Source organism: Melospiza georgiana, chromosome Z (genome assembly GCF_028018845.1).
Source record: "Melospiza georgiana isolate bMelGeo1 chromosome Z, bMelGeo1.pri, whole genome shotgun sequence".
Classification (NCBI taxonomy): domain Eukaryota; kingdom Metazoa; phylum Chordata; class Aves; order Passeriformes; family Passerellidae; genus Melospiza; species Melospiza georgiana.
In genome coordinates this window covers 41118573-41139118 of record NC_080465.1, presented here as the reverse complement: position 1 = coordinate 41139118, position 20546 = coordinate 41118573, and the positions used below count along the sequence as shown (strand labels likewise).

Genomic DNA, 20546 nt, shown 5'->3' with positions numbered 1-20546 from the left:
TTCTAACATTATCTGATAATTTCTTACTCCTATATTCCAACATTCGGGCAAGGGAGAGCTCAAAGCAGGTTACAAATACATAAATATCTTAAACCATCACTGAAAAATAGCTACACACCACCAGAATCTGACATCTCTTTAGCTAGACCAAGCCACCACACACAAGTTGTGACTAGTCAGACTCATGCCTACATTCTAAATTATGGTATCTGAGTGCGACATGAAAGAAAGGTTCCAGGTGCAACACAGTGATGTAAAATGTCACTTTAGGTCATCTCCAGTGTTGGTGACAAATCAGAAATGGGAATTCTAATGAGGACCTCCAATATCAGAATGAGAGCTTTAGGACATCAACTTCACCTTTTCACCAATGTCTTGTTTTTGTTGAGCCTATAGGCCTCACTGTGAGCTTATAATTAACTTCTGAAAATTATCCAGCAAATTCATCTGTACTGTGAATGTACACAGAATTCAGAAATCTGAAATGCACACAAACAAGTAATATTGTTGAGAAGCACATGTTGTTTAGCTCACAAACACACAGAAGAGACAGCCTGCCTTAAGAGTTCTTCTTGCAGTCTAGGGAGAGTAATTCCTATAATTGACTGAATCTGTTAAAAGAGACCTCATACAAAGGTTACAAAATATAGCGGAGAAGAGTAAGATATTACTGGTTTTAATTTAAAATTTTATTAATTGGCAGCACTGCTGACAGATCCAGAAGATCCTACTATTATGCAACTAAATTAAACAAAAATGAAGAAAAATTAGCCAGAAGTTCAAATATAAGCTTACTTGGTCTACTACCATGCAGTTTGCATATACTTCATCACTTCCACTCAGCATGGGAGAAAGTCTGGTTGCAGCAAAGAAAGTAGGGGCAGACTTCAATTTCCTAAGAACATCAAGGGTAGAGTGTCTGTGCTCTGGAAAATAAAAAGTATGGGAAATTTTCCATTAAATCTCAAACCATTTCCTTCTCATGTATATGTACTACCATAAAAAATGCAAAGTTAAGCATTAAGAACCAAATCTTAGCATTACAATTTGAGTAATACTTGTGCTACCACAGCAAAATGTGCTCATTTCACAACTGCCCAACATTTGCTATATGTTCCAGGAAGCTTACAGCTGAAGATTCTCAAGGGTACCACAGAATAATTCACATAAATAAAAAATAAACGTTCCTGTGTATTGGCTAGCAAAAGCTACTATTTTACACCTAAGTAGAACTTTGCAGAGATTTGTGGTTGCAGAAGAACACAGGACAAGATTTATGGGCTGGGAAGAATTATGCATGATTCTGCCTATACATTAAATGCCTGACACTTGATACATTAAATAAATGAAATACTGATCAACTGCAATCAAATAATGATTCTACTAAAGTATTCTACCTACATAAATATTAATCTTAGACCAAAGAATCAAATTCATGTTCTTAAAACAAAACCAAACCAACAAACAAAAAAACAAAATTTAGAAAAACACAATAAAATTTCAAAAGAGATATAAATAAAATATCACTAATACTGCCTATACAGAGTGACAGCAATCAAGCAAGACTTGATCCATTAAGAGGATGTTTAGGATGAATACTGCATCTGATCTGCTTTTGAACAGTTTCACCAGAAATTATTAACAGAAAGCCAGAGTTTAGTTTTTGAAAGTGTGCTCGTGACTACAAATATTAAAAAAAGCTGGACAGGCTGTGTATTTTATGCCTTTGAGCAGCAGAAATCTTGTCCTACAGGCCCATTTCTCTTAAAACTGGCTATAAGAATGAAGGGTCCACCATTTGAGCTGGGTTATCTTCCGAATGTAAAACAAGTAAAATTTAACAAAGCACAAAACCAGGCTGCTACAGACTGTGTGAAAATGGGCTAAAAAAAATACAGTTCATAATACCGTTTTCCTTAAAACGCTGTAAGGCAAGCATTGCCATTGGAAGTGAATGGAGACACACTAGCATAAGAATGATGTGATAGAGGAAACTATTCCACACAGTAAAATATCCAAAATCAAACCACTCAATAAATTTAATTTGAGTTTGTCTTTTATTGAATATAATTTTAAAATATTTTTTATGCTGCATCAGAAATTTATTTTCTACTGAAATGTAAAGGAAAAGATACCACTAAAGACTTTCCTCACACTATATTAATATAGCAATGTAACTGCTTTTGGAAGGTCACAGAGCCATATAGCATGGTTTGGGTTGAAAGAGAAGTTTAAAGTTTATCTAATCCAACCCCCTAGACATGCCCAGGGACATCTTTCATTAGATCAGGTTGCTCAAAGCCCATCCAAGATGCTTATAGGAATCAGATTGCAAGAAAATTCATAATAAAAAAAAATAGAATTGGATTAGAAACAACACTTATTAAGATCTGGTGCATTTGTTGCTTTGAAAAATAAAAAACCAAGACCACTGCCAAAGCTGCAATGATACACCACAGCTTTTATTTAATTTTAAGATTCTATCTCATAAAGCCTAAGAACAGTAACTTCTATACTTAGAGAAAGATGGCAATTCCCATTTAGAAATGGCACAATATGAATTTTTGGTTTCAAGTCCTGGCAGGCCTTGTGGGATCTCATACCATTAAAACATCCTTACACATCTCATTTTGTTTCTCCGTCAATGCAAGAATTTTAACATGATTTTAGTGACTCTCATATTGAGAACTGCTAAAGCTGCAAACCATTTCCTTGTGTCTGACAAGATCCCAAAGCCTTTGTTTATAAATAATATAAAAGCATTGTTTTCTACAGCAGCTCATCAAACTCTGGCAGCTCACATCATAAGGAAATGTGATTTGGCAAAATTGACAGTACTTTCTTGTGGCGTATAAAGCTTTCCAAGGGTTGGTCTTAAACCAACAACGAGGCAAAAAAGTGTCAGTCTCCATCGCTTCTTGTATGCCTAATGCTGCCTCCAGCCTGCACTCCCTCTCGTATATAAACCCATGGGGTACAAGAGGCAAGGGTGGTGTACGCCTCCAGTGTTAGGCTGGCAAAGGTTCAACACATACCCCGAAAAACAGCCCAGGCATTAAGGGATTCCCACACCAGAGCGTAAACCTCACCCTAAGAAGTCAGTTTCTTGATTTCGGCAATAGTCCCTACTGCTGGGTGCAGAAACCTCAAAGATAAGGGGGCTGATGTGTATGTCTCAAACACCAACAGACACACAGCTGTGGAGCCAGCCAAGGATTGTCCATAATGACACGCTGTGAGAAGGAACAGGATGTGGCTCAAGAGGTAGGGCAGCACTTTTCTGAGACAAATATCCTTCTTCTGGATCCTGGAGATAAGCACAACACAATACAGCTCAAGTGCAGGAAAGAGGTAAAGAAGTAGGCATGGACTGTAGGAGAAAGGTCAAGACATCCCAAGACCGCCAAAGCCCTCTTACCCAGGTCAAGAAAGACCTAGAAAAATGGACTGTGCGTGATAACTCATTTATATAGAAAGCAAGAAACTCAGCTCCTGGGTGTGAAAAAAATTATATAAATAAACATACTTCTCTAAACCTGGGTTGTACATGAGCCCCAGGACTCTGGACAGCCCACTGCCTGGACTGACATAGAAGCCAGGACTGTGATCTCCCTTTTCAACCCACCTCTTTATCAAAAACCCACTGCTGTGTGCTTACACAGGATGACACCAGGAACTACCTTATAACATCTTCCATGCCACATTGTAATTTACTACTAAAATTTTGTAAGCTTTTATGGGCTTTTGCCATTCATTTTGACCATCTATGAGCATCTTGGGTGATCTCTTCCCCTTCAGGGTGGGATGTCACATTGGGTCTTCACAGTCACTTAGTGGACTGCAACATCCCAAGCCAGAAAGCCATCCCCCTTCTAATAATATGTTACATTATTTTAAAATTCTGTACAAGAGTAAAAACCTAAGTAACAAATTCTGGAGAAAGATGCTGCAAGTACAAGCTATAGCACAATATGCTACCTGCAGTATCTTCAGTCTGTAAACCTGTATCAATTATCCACATTAAATGTCATATGTTTTCCTGGAGATGCCCCAGTTAGCCTGTGGTTAAATGTGAGATGACTAAATTAATATTCATTGGAGTTTTAAATGGTAACAAATTATTTCAGGCTTCATATAATGATAGAATTATGTATGTTGGAAAAGTTCTTCAAGATCATTGAGTGCAATGGCAGTATGACCCCACTGTACCTCTTTACTCCCACTCTGCCGCCTCGCCCCCTCAATTTCAAACATGTGAAGGAATGACAACATCAAACTAACTTTGTAACATGAGAAGTTTAAAGCCTTGCTGAATGTGGGGGAGAGCAATATTAATTACACATTGACTGTGCTAGTAACTTATTTCCACTGGAAAGGCCCACATAGTTTAAAAAGTGACAATGCAAATGTCCAAATCACACACTGCATTCCTACAGCTTTGCTAACTGCCTCCGGCCTGCCTTGCTGGCTACAAGTGCTCTTGATCTTACAGGGACCATCAGCCCACCTTTCCCTCCAGGTTAACATGGCAGCAGGTAACAGCTCAGTGTACTGGGCGCCAGCAGTAATATGCAGCAAGGCTGAACTTGCCTGAAATATGAAGCATATCAACAAAATCCATTTTCAAATAAAATGCCTCAAAAATCTTCCCTGAGCATTCAATGAAGTTATTCACATTGAAGATGCAAAAATTCAGCATCATTTGCGAAAAGACAGAACTGCCAAAGCAAACTGGCAAAGGTGCCCCCAGAAGGGTTTAAGTTCTGTAAGGTACTGGAAATGGATTTCAAGATGCTTACTACAGTAAGAATTACCTGAATAGAACAGAGGAGAATTACCTTTGCTGCCGAAACAACCTAGCAAGCACAGCTCAACAAGCTAATCCTTCTGCCAGAACTGAACACCCTCTGGCTCTACACTGTGATCACAGAAAAAGAATAAAGACATGCCTTCTTTAGAAGACCCTGTGGCTCTCTGCCATCTGCCTGATAAACAGTCAAGATAGATGTACGTGTTATTTAGATGTCATGCTGGAAAGAATAATCTCCAAACATGGGTAAAATAAAAGACCTTGATCAAAGACTAACTAAGCACAATTTCTCTTCTCTACATCTTGTCTAGTATTGTAGAGTTACACAGCAAGGTCTGTGTATTCTGCCAGCCACAACGTTTATACAAATACTGTAACTTTAAAGATCATCATAGCAGTAATTAAAAACATGGTTTATGTTGGTGAAAGAAAACACATAGCCTTGAATGGCCTGTGTCAGAAAATGGCAAGAATACAACACTGATTTTTTTTCACAAAAATCAAAACTTAACCTGTTTCATGGGAGAACACACAGTAAAAGAGCATTTAAATACATCAACATGACCAAGCCAAGAGCCAGGAAAGAAAATAGGAATTCCCTTCTCTAAATACCATGAACAGTTTTCCGACAGCTCATCACATTTACCCCCAGCAATCTGAACAGGGGTTAATGTATCATTGGAAGTCAGGGAAAAATACAGACAGCTAAGTGCATGGGTCATGTAGGACTGCAGAACTACTGCTCTAAAAACAGGTCACCCGAATTTTTAAAAAGAAGTTCCTAGCAGAGGTCCAACTGAAGAAACATGCACATCTACAGAATGAACCATACAATCAGTTTCAGGGGGAGAACTGCACTCTTATTTGAGGTTTCTTAGGCCTTCATTCAGACAGCACAACTTCTGACAGCAAAATTAAGCAAGTACTTGAGAATAAGCCTACATGGAGGAAAAATGAGGTAGGCTTTGAAGTGCTATTGTCATGGATGAACATTTAACTGTCTTAAATCTACAGAGTAGGAACTAAAGCACTGTGTTACCTGTATACTAAACAAGGAGGATCAGGCACATAGATGCTGGAAAATAATGCCAACATGTTCAAAATGTAATCCCAAAGTAGCCACTAAGAATAAAATCACTTGTCAATCTGACTTTTGGTCTTGCTCATCTAAATGTGGGCTCACCTAAATGTGGGCTGTTTTCAACATGAGATTCACAGTCTTGACTCCCTCCCTGAAGAAGGCACCTTACCTACTACACAAATGAATATGCAAACAGAAATAAGTTCGTGTCTCATTTTACAGAACAGTATACAAAAAAACCCAACAAACTTTCCCATGATATGGGATGTTTGGTTTCACTTCACACCTCTGCATGAGTGAACTCAGTGTGTAACTCCCACCTCTCAGTGCGGTAGGACAGACTTATCAGAGACAGATACTCTCAGCACCACTGAAGGTTTTTAAAGCTCACAAAAAGCCTGAGAGAGTCACTGTCTCTGAGCAGGTAGGACTGTGCAGAGCAAGGACTATGCCTGGTGACAATTTCACATAAAAAAACAAAATAAATATCTTTGGTGTCTTGCAACAAGGAGAAAATCCTAGATCCTCTCCCCAGTCCAATCACTAAGACAGAGTCATGTTCACATTCTCTGTATAGCCTAATTACCCTTTAAATATTCCATGCCCAGCAACTTCAGCAGGAGGGGGCAATCTGCAATGCATGTCCCAAAGGAGATAAGTCTGCACTTGGCTCCTGACAACTCCAGGAGTTCAGGGGAAGGGCAGGAGCTGAACACACAGTCTGAAGGTTCCTGAGCAGCGATGAAATTTTGGGCCTTAAAACGTGAAAACGCTGATGTACATGATGGGAAGTGATGTGTGATAACTTTGACTCTCCATTCCGAAGAGTGGGACAGTCTGTGCAGCACCCCGGCCTCTCAAGAGGAGCAGCCCTAGGTCAGGATACCAACAGCCTGATGTTCCAGATGGGAAGGGTGGCCATTGAAATGCCATGGTCCAGAACAGCTGGAGCACCCAGCACAGATTTCATGATTTGTGGAGTGTCTGGAAGAACCCTGCACTGTTTCCTGCCAGGCACTGCAAGTCTCTTGTTCACTGAGACCTGAAGCCCTGCAGGAATGAAATGCAGGCATAAGCTAGGTGCCCCACACCTACACGCCAGGATCAACTGGTCACGTTCAAACACTTGCAGAAAATAACACAGATCACGTGCTTAGATCACGAGCCTGCTCTCCCCTTGCAAAGGCACTTCTCCCACCACATCAACACACAGAATTTCAATCAGCCAAGCACAAACAAACCCTTGAACTTTGCCACTGAAATATGCACAGGTACCCAAAAGCACCTTCTTGCTCCAACAACCCCACATATAAGGTCAGCAGTGTATATACTGTGTTGGTATACTATTAGCAGGGGTGGAAAATAAGGTGCAATACTGTAACACACAAACACCACATCTGTATCCAGTGCTTTACAACTGGTCAAATATTTTAAAAAGATCTGTCTAAACAAAGGTGAGTGACGGTTAAGCGCACAGCTACAGCATTTACAGATAAAGCAAGCCCTCTTTTGAGATGGAGTAAACACATACTCTGCAACTTGCAACTCATTTTGTCTCTGCAAATTGCATGTGCATTCATACACACAGCACAAACTCCTGTGCAGCTGGGAAATACTGGATTTCCTCATGAAAAGAAGGAAAAAGTTGAGGAAGTGCCTTGCACATTAAAACATGAATTCTGTACACATTTTCCACTCTAAACTAGGTCAAAGTCTCAGTCTGTGTAAAAATGAGTCTCTTGGCTTACTGTATTTAATGACACTGATGCATCTTACTTCTCTGATTTGTTTTTTTCCCTTTCTGAAACAGAAAAACCCTCCCAATTCTAAGAAAGGAAGCATAAATCATATTTTTGCCACTCTTTTCTTCATTCTTTTCCTTTTATATGTAGTAAAAATTTTTCTTTCCTCATTAAAACTTCCAATCATAGCTTTTCCTTACATAAACTTACCAGTCAGTGTCTTTGAGCCTCCTTAAAACCCCCCTTTCCCATACTGACAGCATTTGTAATCCCTACCTCCCAAAGATTTCTCCACAAAGAAGGATAATGTCTAACTGTGCAAAGACAGTAACTGATCCATTTCATTTTTCTCTTCATTCTGGTATGCTTTTTCTCATAATTATTTTTAAAAACCCAAAAACCTGTTAGCTGTTGAGGCATAACTGAATTGCCAAATTCTCCCTAAGTGAAAATAACTGCAACCAGCAGAACTTTTTCAGCTGCTGCCATCCCGTGCAGCTCCAGGGTGTCAGAATTGTTCAGTTAGAGCTACATATACATCAAGAAGTGAAAAAAAAGCTTCAAGAGAGTAAAGAAATAAAAACAATCATAAAGAACAGTACATAATCTGGAGAAAAAATACTTTCTTTTTTCTTAAAGAATTGCAACTCCATTATCTAAAAAGGCATTAAAAACAGTGAGATGGACTTTTGATAGGAAAAAAATCTACCTCACACAAGCAGTTTATAGAGCCACCTTCACAGAAGCAGAAAATGAAAAGGAGTCAGAGCTGTAAAGCAAGAGTCATTTAAAAGAAGATAGCTTTTTCTACCTGGTTTGGATGCCCTTCTTCGAATCCTCATTTTAGGTAAGGAAGGCCAAGAGTAATTAAAAGGTGAATCAGAGTCTGAGTCCATTTTTGTGCTAAATAAACAGAGAGCAGGTTCCCAAAGTTGTACTTTGTTGTTCTCAACAGCAAGTCAAGCCTAAGAGTAATGTGGAATAAACGAATGGACAAAGAAGGATCAAATTGCCCACTAAACACAGGGGAGGGAGAAGCTGTAAATGTTTGCTCTCTTCAGGCGTCCAGGCATGAAGACAGATCGGGCTGCAAATATTAAAGCAGAAGCAAGAAGGTTGAAGTATGAGAGCTTTGAGCTGAGCTGCTGCATCGTGGTCCAGAACTATTTGAAAGGTCACTGTGTGCCAATGAATCATTAACTCACCTTTCCATTTCGATGCAAATGAAAACAATAGAAGCCAAGTAAGGAATGAGAAAATACTTCTCAAAAGCAAATAAACTATTGCAAAGCTTTGTTTCCATGTTAAAAGTGGGGGTTAGAAGATCTCAAATTAAGGTCAGGCAAAATGCTGGAACTAAGGTAGCCAAAAATGAACACCAAGCTATGAGGACTAATCAATCTGCTGAGCTCTATATCACTCCAGAGCAATACCCCTCCTCTCAGCGTTTATCATTTTGGCAGATCTTGGGATGTTGCAGCTGGAAAAGCAGTGATAACTCACTCAAAATCTGTCACTCCCATCTTTCTAGCTCAAATGATCTTAAAACTTAAGTGTCCTGAAGAAAGATTACACTGTCATTAGAGGAGCATTTTTTCCAATAATATTTAGTCTGCACACTAATTTCTCCTTCACACAATCACCAAGTTAGACAGTGAATCATCAGGATTTTGTAGAGCTGGCACCTTTACAGCTCTGGTCTAACCTCACTGCAATGCACAATACAGCTAGTGACTAATTTACAACAAATCTTCCATTCTTATACAGTCTCCCCGAACAACTCACAGGCAATTAGTATTCAGTAGGAACTCATTATCCCTTCCCCCAACATCTTTACGCTACACAAACTACATTTTTTTCAAACAGGCTTATATGTGGCTATACAAGAGCTAATACAAAAATAACATGTCCACTGTTTCTTAACCAACTCCAGCAAACATTTCTTTTAGTTACCCCACAATGCATGTGGTTTTGTATTCCACATAAAGAAGGAGAGGGAATGTAGATCAGCTTAAATGTCAGGTTTTGGAAGATGATGACATTTGAGCTTGTTAACATTCCTTACTTCACTTCAATTATTTTTCAGGCTGCTAGGGTCGGCCGCGCTACTCCTGTATTATGTTTCAACTGATTCTTTGATCCACATTTCAGTCAGAGATAACAATGTATTTGTTGAAGGAAATAATGCAATTCAAATGCAAATTTAATTCAAAACCCATTAGAAAAATATCCATCATATTTTCAGGGATAAAATAATTATACAAACCCTTCATAAAGTGCACAAATTACATAAAACACAGTTGAAACACATCATTGTTCTGCCCTTCCCTTAACTGAAGTTCTGCCAGCTTTGTTAGGCCTGAAAAGAATAATTCACCCCAGACACTGGAAGCCTTAGACTTTCACTTTAAATATTAGACACTCTCAGAGACTTTGTTTGATTTATATGTATAATTAACAGCCCCAGGGAATTACAACAGACAATGGAAAATACAGGGAGGATATAAATCCATGCTTTAAGCATCCACTTCAAAATATCTCCACTCCCTGGAATGTCAGGTTCAAATTGCACTGATAACTCCCCTGGGCATACAGGAACGCAGGCACTGACGTAGCCCTTCCCACCTGCACACCACCCAGGGCACTCGCCTGCCTCCCACCATGGCCACAGTTTGAGAAATGGATAGCACAAAACATATCAAGGAAAGCCTTCCTAACTGCTCCAACAGAGAAGATTTCCCCTCTACACAGTAACTTTCTCTACACAAGTGTGCTGTCTGGCTCATTGGATATATTTCACGCCAACCAGAATAAAAGTTTTCGTTTCAGACATGCACAAATGGCAGTGTTCCATGGACAAAGGGCAGTTTAAATGTAGAGAGCTGTTGTAAAATTTCTCACCTTTCAATTTCATCAATTATTCTTTTGTTCTGTTTTACAAGAAATGGTAAAATTTGCTTACTTCTGTGATACCTCCATTTGTGAATGTTTTCTGCAAATCTGGCTTTTTTCACTTACAGATTCAGCTAAAAGAACTCACTCTCATTGGCCTTTCTAGACTTCTGTTCAATTTAGGGAGGGGTGACTAGAGCTGAACAAAACACTCACCATGAGGAAATGCAGCCAATGTATTTAATGGCATTAAAATATTTTACATGCCTAGACATTTACTTTCCTGAATGACCTCTGTACACTGCATAAATGTTTGCACTGACTGCTCAGTTACTGCCTGCCCTACCTTCCTTAAGCAAGCCGTGTTCATTTAACATTCTAACAAAAACAAGTAATTAAGATTGTTAAATAATTTTTCAACAGCAGCCCTATTACATAATTCTCAGAAAATCCAACAACTAAATTTCAGCAGTGATAAAACCCTGAACATGCACTCCTGCTGTTTATCATCTCTTTTTTGTCCAAGTTCTTGGGCTTTTCACCTGTACACCGCAACCTCTCCTGAACAGGATCTTGCACGAGAATTTGTCAATGCCACTCTGAAGATAAATTGTCAACCTTAACCCCTACTTTTGAAGGGTTAATAGAATATCACTCACATTACTTGCTCTGTTTGGGCCTTGTGAAAGGCTTCTTTTTTCTTATTTGTAAAACTCCTTTATGCAACCATGAAAGATGTCATGCTGTTCTTTGCTACAAAGAAGGGCTTTGCCGTACAGTCTTTGACTAAAAATATTTAGTTTCTTGCACTTTGTAGGGTGATCCAACCCACTTTTCACCTGCCACTCCTTCCTTCCAAAGTAGTGGCATTTGCAGGCAGCTACTGAAGAGATCTGACCGCTTATGAGATAAAAGGTGCTTTTAGCTGGAAAATATTAGCCTCTCTTTCCACTGACAAAATATTTTTCATAGTATATACCAAGACACAGATGGGAAGATAAAGAACAACTATAATACACATAAACATGTGTATTATCTAGAGCTAACACTTTTGATAAATTATGTAATGCCTTAAATTCTTTCAACCATTGCTTACCTAAATACATTCATAAAATCTAAATGTTTTTCAGAGATAGTACAGTGTATTGTCTATTGTCATACCATTCCTGTGGTTCACGGCAAGACGGAAGGAAGGAAAGGAATGTCACCACATCCGCAGACTCCGTGCAAGAGCACTGTTGCCTCCCTGCACGTGCAGTGAACAGCACTGTGGTACCAAGTGGGTGGGCTGCCTGTCCCCACACACTGCTAAACCACAGCTGGCAGTTCTCTCTCTCAGGCAGAGCAGAAGGGGACAACCCTGAGCCACCACCCCCTCCCCAGACGGAGAAGGGACATATACAGGATGGAAAATGTGGTTAACAACCACAAACAGAGCAGGAGGGGGTCACTTTTGGACACTTTTGGTAGAATGAGAGCCACCTAAACAAAAGCTCTGCCAAAACCACCCTGTTCACTTTGCTCTGGGAATAGTCTCCTCTGGTATCAGCAATGAAATTTATTTCCCCCAGCTTGATTCTGTCCTAGACCCAGTGGAGCCTGCAATCCTTTCCCAAAGTACATCAAAGCATCTGACAAATAAAATGGAGTAGAAAGGGTTAGGTGATCTCCACCACTGGTCTCTGTGATCCACAGACACACATCGCTTCCCTACCTTCTTCACTCCATTGTTCTTACTAATTAGAGCATATCTTCCCACAGAGAGGATCAGACAATGCACCTACACAAACTATCTGCTTTACCCTACATTAGACTTAAAAAGACTCAGCAAAAAGGCAACTAAAGGAAAACATTACCAACCAGATGCCAGGCACCAAGCAACTGCCAACTGTAACACTATTAGCCCACAAAAATGACACAATGGCTATGCAGACTGTGGCTGACAACATCTTCATATGTCTCGAAAGATGGCTTGTCACAGACAAGAGTTTTACCATTTCTCTTCTCTAGTAAAGACCAGGGTCTTTCTTATGGAAGTCTATACAAGAATAGTTAGAAAAGCTTCACCACATCACTATTCTCTCCCTCTCCCTTTCCCAAATCATTGATGAACCAATCACTAAAGAAAAAAGGACCAAGTCCAGATCCTTGAGATCTTAGTTGATAACCTCATTCACCTATTCTTTATGATGGTCCTTACTGCTAAGTTTCTGATGGGAGATTCAGGCATTTTTTTAGGGAACTGACCCATTATTTTCTTATTTTGCAAGCAGAGGTCTCCCACAAGTAACAAAGCAGTTTGGGATTTAAACTGTTCAGCAGTGGATTTCAAATGGTCCATGCAGGCAGTCTCTGTCCATCACCACTACTCAATGTCATGGCAGTATTTGGTGGATTCCATCTCCCTCTCCCTCTCCAGCACCCTGTGGCAGCCCACCCACACGGCATGACCCAGAGGGGATCAGAGCTGGGAAGGGCAGGGGAAGGAAGAACACAGAATTTCTTGCACTGCATGCTTTCCTTGCAAACAGAATCACAGAACCCCAGGATGGGAGGGACCACAATGGTCAGGTGGTCCAATCTCCCTGCTCAGGCAGAGTCATGCCAGAGCACATGGCACAGGACTGAGCACAGACGGTTCTTGAGTATCTGCAGTGAAGGAGACTCCACACCCTCTGGGCAATCTGTTCAGTGCCCAGTCACCCACACAGTAAAGAACTCCTTCCTCAAATTCAGGTAGAACTTCCTATGCATCAGTTTCTGCTCACTGCCTCTAGTCCTATTGCCTGTCACCACTGAGAAGAGCCTCTTGACACCCACCCTTTCATAATTTATACACATTAACGGGGTATATGCCTGTTTTCCATGCTTTCAACCCTGATGAAGCCACAGGTTTCAACAGGGTGGAGGATCATAGCCACTCATCATCACAGAGCCTGCTCCTCCTACTACAAGTTTAAAGCAGCAGAATTTGCACTCCCAGAAAAGCACAGTCCTGGGTGACTTAGGTATCAAAGCCAGCCACATTCTGACATGAGATTAAATGGCCAGCCCATAAACCTCCTGCTCACATGTCCCCCTCATGTTCTGTTCATCACTCTTCCATTCAAACAGCTGAAGATAAAACTCATACCCATTTGGGACCTCTTACTGTAACAAGTAGATCTTCTGTAGATCTTGTGTAGACAGATAACAGAAAGAATAAGGAAAAACATAAGATAACAATACAGCACTAGAAATTGGGTCAAGTTTTCATTTACTTATTTGAACAATTTTTGGACACTAGCCTGGAAAGAATACAGAGTAGCTGCTGCCTTCACAGACACTCTGCTGAGAGCATCCTATCCATCTCCAAAAGCACTGTTCTAAGACACAGCAAGTTCACTGAAACACTCTGCAATCATGGCAGGCTGCAGAAAAAGCAGAGACAATTTGTGCACACTGCTTTCTGGATTGCTTTAAGCTGGACTTCCAGTCCAGAAGTATTTGTACTTAATTGCATTTACTTCCAAAGGTAGTTATATATCCACTTCCAAAGGTAGTGATATCTTTTTATCATTCCCAGACAAGGCATATGGAATCACTGTGTTGCAGCAAATCATCCAGACTGAGAGAAGACCATACTATCTAAATTTCCATCGACTTCCTTACTATTCCCCAGCAGATACATTTCTAATTTTAATGTGAATTACTAAATTAATTGTTGAGGCTACTTTTTTACTGCTTTCTTTGAAAGCAGGGTGACAACTACACTTAGAACACCTATAATAAGAATAACACTGTTATAAATGATAAAAATATTATGTTCGTGATATTCAATGAATGATGCATTCTCCTACAAAGAGGTCTTAGCCATAGGTACCTCTTTTGAAAAGCAGCAGTTTGTAAGTGGTGGGACTTCAGGCTTTCTTTGATAAACTAAAAAGCAATATACCTTCACAAATTAAAAAAAAATAGCTTTGCACAAACTGTACTAGTACTCCAAGATCCTTGGAAAACACTGGCCAGACTGGGATAGAGAAGGGCTCAATATTTTTACAAAACTTAGGCAAGAACATGACCTGTGCCTAGTACTGACTCAACATAGCTCCAAAAAGCCCATGGGCACACACAAAATCTTGGGGTTTGTCTCAAAATCTTTGTGTTGCCCAGTTCACTCACATGCTGCTAGGATTTCACAGCATTCCTCCAACCCAGACCTTTCTGATGTCTGGTTCATGGCTGATGGCAGATATTTTCTTTTTTATATCCTTTTTATAAAACACCAGTATCACTGCAGGGTAGCAAGCAAGCTCGGTTAAGGATAAGAAGCACATAAATACTACTTTCACATGGCAGCGGTCAGCATGCCCTGACTCTTGAAACAACCAGTAAGCACAGCACATATAGAGATAATTTGCCTAAATGATCTCCTTGTCCAGTATCTGTTCAGATCAAAAGACTAGCTGGGAAACACAGAACAAATGTGGGTGGAAAGCTCGTCACTTTTTTGTTCAGTATCCTGATGAAAAGCTCCCTGATGAAAATAAGAGATTATTTGCAAAAGCAGGAGGACTAAGGGATTAGTCTTCCTTGTTTCAGGTCCATGGAGGCCTGTGAGAGCAGGAACGGGGAATATGCATATTGCCTCATGTGAAAGCAAACCGAAGTTTGACTTGGACCTCGCATCTACTGAAGCTTGGCAGTGACTTGGGTATTGAGTCTACACTCACACGGGCAGACTGTGATGCCAAAAAGTTCACCAAACACCCACCTCATTAAAAATCAATTTTTCAATGTTTCAGGGAAGACTTCAAGGGAAGGTTGCCTCTTGAGGAGGAAGAAAGCTGAGAAATGTTTTCTTGTGTGCACTCTCAAGACTACAACTGTTTACTTCATAATATATTTTTGGGTTATATTTCACATTTACAGAGTAATTTGACATTAGATACATCCCAGATTGCTCATTTATGTTAGCATGAAATGAAACTGGGTAGAAGACAGGCTGAAAAAAAGGTAATTAAAACATCCATTTTTAAAAAGCGCCTTTATGGAGGGTTATTTTGTTGAGCCAATTTTTTTGGGATTTTAGGCAGAGGAATAGAACAAGTTCTGGGAGGCCAGAAACCATATGTTTGTAGTGTGTTGATTTTTCTTTCTTCCTTTATTTCTTCCTTTTGAGGTTAGCTTGAATTATACTGCCTCAGAAAATCAAGAGTGGAGGAAATTCCAAGCAACAAGAACAAGCTTGTTTCAATGCCTAATGTTGCTTCTTCCAGATTTCTCCCTAGCTTTTTAATTAAACTCAGTTCAGGCTCACAGCCTGAACTGTGGAACATTTTCCCAGGAAAATGTGACTTCCTGTATCTTCTGCAGCTCTTAACTATTCTGCAGTTTTCAATATAGCATTGTTTATAGACACTCCAAACAAATGTGAATATTTTTATCTACAGAAATACGTTACTGTCATGTTTAAATGCTGTTCAAAGGCTGGTGGTGCTGGCAGTACTGTGACAGACTAACCCCAAGGTATGCCTCTAATGTGAGGAACCATGCAAAGATTTTGCAAAGTGGAAGAAGCAGCACAGCTGCAGCCCAAAATGCCAGAGTGCAGTTGTCATTAGCTGCAGTGGTAACTGTGAAATTTTCTTCAGTTGATGTTTCTCTCTGCAACTTACAAATCATCTACCTTTTGACTAAAAATTAGGCGGTTTAAATCTTCCTTTACCACACACTGAACATCTTTGGCACAACCAATCTGAGTATTTGCATATCTCCAATCATCCAAGTACTGTAGTGCCTTTTTATCAGCTTGCTCTCTATAGTCCTCTTACTTTCAGGAAAAAATGAGTTGCAGAGAAAAGATAAGCGCTATGCCCAAAGTCCTGTGAGAAATCTGTTAAGGAGAGAAACTGAAGCAGAAGGCTGCAGGTCCTGGACTAGAAATGCTATTCTGGATCGCTCCACCTCTCTCAAAGCATACATAAAGCAAAGATAGGATGGAAAGCTGCCAGAAGAACATAAAAAGGACTGCAAACAGAAAAGATCTGCACAGGCTGAATCAGAGAACTCCTGAAACTGTCTCAAATAGGCAACACTTAACACACTAACTTTCACTCTTACCTATCAGTAACCATAAAATTATTTCCTGTAGTTCCAATGTCAAAACAGGCACACTTGACTCCAAACACTTCCAAATGCAAACATTCTGCCCTAAAAACCCCAGAAGGAAAAAAAAAAAAAAAAAAAAAAAAAAAAAAAAAAAAAAAAAAAAAAAAAAAAAAAAAAAAAAGGAGCAAAATATATTACTGCAGTAAGTACTAAGTACAAAATATAATAAATATACAGGCATAACAAAAAGTGCACAAAGGTAGAATTCCAGATAGCAGGAACATGCTTTTTTCTATCTTAAAAGAAAAAAAATTACCACTTTTAAGTGTTACCCACCATGGTGAGGAAATCTAATCAAAGAAAAGAACAAAACAGCAACAAAACAGCAACACTGAAACCAGATTTTTCTGCATATTTCAGTACAGGCCCACTGGTATACAGAAAAGAAGATCATTATGGCAATTATGTTCTGTTCCTTAAACTGATCCGTGGTTAAATGAGAATTTCTGTGGAATCATGAAAATCAAAGGGCAGACTCTACTAAAAATATTTTGTAGCTGCCTGGTAACACAGTGAACTGCCAAAAATTTGGCATCAGTAATTTCATCTCTGGCAAAACATGGCTTCCAGGAGTTTTTCATCACTGGCAGAGCAAACAGAATAGGAGAGACAGACACTACTAAGTTTTTGGCAATGTAACGTGGAGATTATGGAAATTATTTTGAAAAATTGTCATCATCATCCCTTCCTGAAGTTTAGGGGAGATGTGGGGGAAAGCTTTATTTCCTTGGAAGAAAAACTGGATGTTTGGGTCACTTTTTCTTAATGGGAAAGAGAAACTTTTGCAGCTTTATAAATGGCCCTGTGAACATTATCTTTCCCAACCAGCTATGAAGAACAGTAAGGAATTAAAAATGTTTAAAAACCCATGCTCTGCTCACACTGTTACATGCCCAGCAGGGACAGCATACAGCTGTCACCTCCTAGACTTTTCCCAAAATGTACATACAGGGTTGCTGATTCTAAGGATGATAATGCCTGGCAATAAAACACATGTATAATATTGAGAGGGGGGAAAAAATCCTTTTTTTGTTGCTTTCCATTTATTTCTTTTATTCATTCTTCCCAACAGATATTGGTTTTCTCACAGTGTTGCCAGCACATTTACCTTAAATGATAAAAAGGAAAAAAGTCCATTTGGGGGGGTGGGGTGGTGAGGTTTGGTTGGTTGGTTTTGGGTTTTGTTTAGCAATTTTTTCTCTTGTATACATAAAACAGATATCTAACAATTTCCAAAGGAGACAGAAAGAGAGGAAAAAACACGGGCAGGCGTGACTAGCACTGAAGCATCTCCCTACAGCCTCTCCTTAAGTATGGTCTAGCATCCTGTTGTGCCCTACTCCTGCTCCTTCCATTCTTAAATAGTGCAAACCCAAAACTCATCATTTTCTTGGCTTCTTATTGGCCCATCACCCCCTGGACTGATATCCCTGGGGCTCTTCAGAGATCCTGGAGGAGGAGAAATATTTTGCGTAACAAAAATTGAACTACAATTCTCAAAACCAAACTACAAGACTCACTACTAGACCTGATGCCTAAGGCAGCCCAGGTCCCAATCCAAAGATGAAGAAAACAGGGAGAAGGGAGTGTTGGTGCCCTTTTAGCGCCCAACCAAACGTTGATAGCACTTCTGCAAAGGCACTTCCCAAACTCTGTGGAGAAAGTGCCATAATGAACAACATGCTTGAAAGGGTTGTTGAGAAAGAACACAGAGAGCAGGAACAGGACAGCCCTTCCAGTAGTCACTTCAAAGGTCCCTTCCAATGAAAACCATTCCATGACAACATTGATTTTTTGGTGAAGATCTCTAAAGCAAGAACCACATAGGAAAAGGAGTGAGAAACAGAAGTGGGGGACTTTGTACCCCCATTCAAAGAGCACTCACATTCTCACTTTTACAAGTACTCTCTGATTTGCACATTCAGCTACTAGTGAGATGCCAGAGTTTGTTTGTTTCTATTCATTCTTTTTCATTCAATCCCCTTTAGCTGTTTCCCTCTCCCCCACTGACAACTATTTGAATTTCTCTTCTTATCCCCCACTGTGTGCTTCTCCTGCCAAAACCACTGCCATTTAACAGCACTGCCAAGCAAACTTTTTTTTAAGAATAGTTTGAAACAATTCAGGGTAAGAAAACTATGATATTCAGCAATATGGTTAAATGAGTCAGGTTAGAACATATGCTGATTTTTACATTCACATAAACCAGTAAACACAGCTTCGGTAAACTTAAAAATTTCTGGCTGTCATCAAACTATTTCCATCCTTCTTCATCCCTCTCTGCATCCACTTTTTATTGCACACCCAATAGTCCACTCATTCCCTAGCCTGCAATCCAGCCCCATCAGATCTCATGCACAGTGCTCACTGGAAGCCTTTCAGGCCCCACTGAGGTCAATGGCAAAATCCCACTGGATGTCTACATAATGAGTGTTTTGGCCAACTTGAGAGCACAACCCGGAGATGGGCAAGGACAGCTCACAGTAGGGCCAGCAGCAAGTCCATGCTCCAGTCCTTACACAGGGCAGTCAAACTCTCAGTTACAGAGACTTCTAAAATGAGTAGAACTGATTTCACTGCAGTTTTTACACAAACAAGTCAACTCCTTAAATACACTCTAAAGTAATTAAGATAAAGAGGGTGACAGAGGGCTGCTTCTTTCTCATATAGGTATTACAACAAGGAGGTTTTCTTAGTTTAATACAAGATAATCCTGTGCTGAGGACACATTTGATGTACACACATGTATGAACACGTATAGGTATATCTACACATAATAATTTTACTTTTATGCAAATAAGATGCCTAATAAAATTTATTTAAATCAAATTTGAAGCACCTAAAACTTGTTCAAATCATACTCAAATTCACCACTCTTTTTACCCGCTTAGCTCCTCTAAAAATCTGCACTACCCCTCCTAACAGTATGAACCATGGCCAAAGTCACTTGCTTGTTCCTCCAAGAGGACTCAGGATCTGATGCATCTGCCCAAGCAAGCACAACAGAATGAGCAGGTCTGAAACCAGAGGGCCTGGCTTCTGTTTCAGCTGTCACAAGCAATTCTGCGCAAATGATGCCTTAGAAGGAAAAAGCATTTCAGAAGTAAGAAAAAGAAATATCAGCTATCATTTCAGGGTGGAGAACTTCTACTTTGTCAGCTTCTAAATTACTTTATGTTCTGTCCAGATGGTATAGCTGGAACAAAGACCAAAGCAAATGTGGCTTTCATATTAACAAACCATAATCACTCCCCAGTGGCTCCACACACTCCTACACTGAGATACAGTCCAATACTTAAGTCTTGCTTGACAAAACAGATTTGAACCCATGGGCACTAACATCACACATACCTTGCATTTTTGAGCAAGGCAAAGAATGGTACGGTGTCCTATTCTCAAAAGTACTAAAGTTAGAATGACTGTGAATATTAGGGCTTTTGCTACTAGTCCTGAATCCCTCATGGTGCTCTCGTATTCCCTGTATGGGACAGTGAGAAAATCATCATCAAATAGTTGAAGTACAGGTATTTGGCATAACAGTAACTAAAACAATAGATAACTAAATGCTGATTTAGGGAGAGGCAATAAAACACTCTGCCAGCTTCTTATCTTAGAACTGTCTCTGAGTTTATGTCAGCTCATTTCCCTCCAACATATATCCCCCCTATGCATGCACATCTATCCCCTTCTGTTCGGCACACACCAAGTGGATATTCACTTTGCAGCACCAAAATCTGCATACAGAATGCCTCCATTTGGGCTGCTCTTTCTGAGCTCAGCACGGGACCACAAAGCAGTGACATCAGAGTGGCAGCTCCCACTTGCAGAGCTTAGTTATATTTTTTATTTTATTATATTTTCCAACTTGCTG

The 20546-nt window shown here is 39.9% G+C and overlaps 1 protein-coding gene across 1 annotated transcript in view; it reads right to left on the bottom strand.

The window, feature by feature from the left end:
- Nucleotides 1-20546, bottom strand: part of ARHGEF28 (Rho guanine nucleotide exchange factor 28) — an 84977-nt gene that overhangs the window by 53332 nt on the left and 11099 nt on the right. Inside the window, exon 6 of the mRNA XM_058044442.1 lies at nucleotides 796-926. Coding sequence (XP_057900425.1) covers nucleotides 796-926 — 131 coding nt within the window. The remainder of the gene's footprint in view (nucleotides 1-795; nucleotides 927-20546) is intronic.